This window comes from Buceros rhinoceros, unplaced genomic scaffold, assembly GCF_000710305.1.
Source record: "Buceros rhinoceros silvestris isolate BGI_N320 unplaced genomic scaffold, ASM71030v1 scaffold29998, whole genome shotgun sequence".
Lineage (NCBI taxonomy): Eukaryota > Metazoa > Chordata > Aves > Bucerotiformes > Bucerotidae > Buceros > Buceros rhinoceros.
In genome coordinates, this window is record NW_010427903.1 from 4,257 (window position 1) to 6,160 (window position 1,904).

The window sequence follows — 1,904 nt, forward strand, 5'->3', positions numbered from 1 at the left end:
CGTGAGCTACGTGCTCACGTCCAGCAAAGCTGCGGGATATTGCACCGGCAGAATGGTTTCCAGCCACTGCACCCCTCAGGGCGGGACGGAACGGGAGCGTTGCTGAGGGGTCTCACTCAGAGAGCAGCCATCCTCCACAGACCACGTCACCAGCCAGAAACCCTGCCCTTTATTGCTCTCTGCCCCTCTAACTGGTGTCACAGATCCTCCAGAGAACACAGGGGGCCCCCCCCACCCCCCCAGGGCACAGCAGCGGGATGGTGTAGATACGCTCTGTAGTGTCTGTGGGGCTGTTCTTGCCGGTGAACTGATGCCGTGAGCTCGGCTGTACATAGCTGCGCTTCACGTGGGTTTGCTTTTGCAGCTGGGAAGAGCTCCGAAGCGAGCGGGAGAACACATAGCACCGTCCTAATGCCGGTTCTTTCTGTTGTGGGTGTTGCAGAGACATCAAGGACACCACGGTGGGCACACTGTCCCAGCGGATCACCAACCAGGTCCATGGCTTGAAGGGACTGAACTCCAAGCTTCTGGACATCAGGAGCTACCTAGAGAAAGTGGCCATGGGCAAACTCCCCATCAACCACCAGATCATCTACCACCTCCAGGACGTCTTCAACCTGCTGCCAGATGTCAACCTGCAGGAGTTTGTCAAGGCCTTTTACCTGAAGACCAACGACCAGATGGTGGTGGTGTACCTGGCGTCTCTCATCCGCTCCGTGGTCGCACTGCACAACCTCATCAACAACAAGATTGCCAACAGGGATGCGGAGAAGAAGGAAGGACAGGAAAAAGAAGAAAGTAAAAAGGAGAGAAAAGATGAGAAGGAGAAAGACAAGGAGAAGAGTGATGGCAAGAAAGAGGAGAAAAAGGAGAAAAAGTAAAATGTGTAGTTTTTTTATTGTAAATTAAAAAATCTTGTAAACTAAATCCCTTTGCTGCTGGATTCTTTCCTCCTGTCGAACTGGCTCGTGCTCTGCTTGCCTCCACCGTGGGATCTGCTGGTGGTGTCCATCGTAACGTGCCTGGGCCACGCTCCCCACGCGGGCGGCTTTGGGTGGGGGGAACATCTAGTCTCTTTTTTCAGTGCCACACTCTGCCTTCCACCAGTGGGCCCGCAGGGATGGACAGGCCAGAGCTGAGACCTTCTGCCACACGCAGGGTTGGGGACAACCCCGCTCGTTAGCACCAGTTAACTCCTGAGCTGAGGAGGAAGGTCCAGAAGCACCACGGAGTGACGAGCAAAGAGGCTGCTGCCAGCTCCGCCGTGTGCTGGGGAGCGTCATTTTTATTTAGGGGGGGTTAACTCTCCTTTCTCGCTGGCCAGTGACAAGATGGGGGTGGGTTGTTTTGTTACCTGGCACTTTAAAAATTAAAGCAGACGAACCCACAGTCCTGGCCCAGGTGATGCTCTGTCCGCATGACATATAGCACAGGGCTACAGACCTATGACATATAGAATAGCCCAAGCCCCTTCTAGAGCCGGCAGAGCAGCCCCAGCCCCTTCGATAGCCCACAGAATAGCCCCAGCCGTATGTCTGTAGCCCTGTGCTTGGGCTATAGCCATATATCCATGTGAGCTCGTGCTCAGGGGAGGGGGTGCGTGGTGCTGCCCCACTGAAGAGTGGTGGGTCCCAGCTCCGGCTTGCGGTGCACGTATGGATCTGCGTTTTTCAGGACGAATGCAGTATGACAGGCCTGTTCCACACACCGCTAACAGCGCTCCAGTTCCCCACTGAGGTCCTGACGTGTGCTCCCCTGGCACCTTGTCCCCCACTGGTGCCAGGCAGGTGGCACGTCGCTGCTCTGACAGCCTCAACGGCTCCGCGCCAGTGCAGGAACCGGCTTTGCTCCCACCAGGGAGGTACCGGGGCAGCAGCTTTGCACAAAGCACCTGCCAGCCCCTG

The 1,904-nt window shown here is 56.4% G+C and overlaps 1 protein-coding gene across 1 annotated transcript in view; it reads left to right on the forward strand.

The window, feature by feature from the left end:
- PSMD7 (proteasome (prosome, macropain) 26S subunit, non-ATPase, 7) overlaps positions 1-927 on the forward strand; it is a gene marked incomplete at its 5' end in the record, with an annotated part of 4,959 nt that extends 4,032 nt beyond the window's left edge. The window contains one exon of the mRNA XM_010142093.1: positions 443-927. Coding sequence (XP_010140395.1) covers positions 443-881 — 439 coding nt within the window. The remainder of the gene's footprint in view (positions 1-442) is intronic.
- Between the last annotated feature and the right edge of the window lie 977 nt (positions 928-1,904).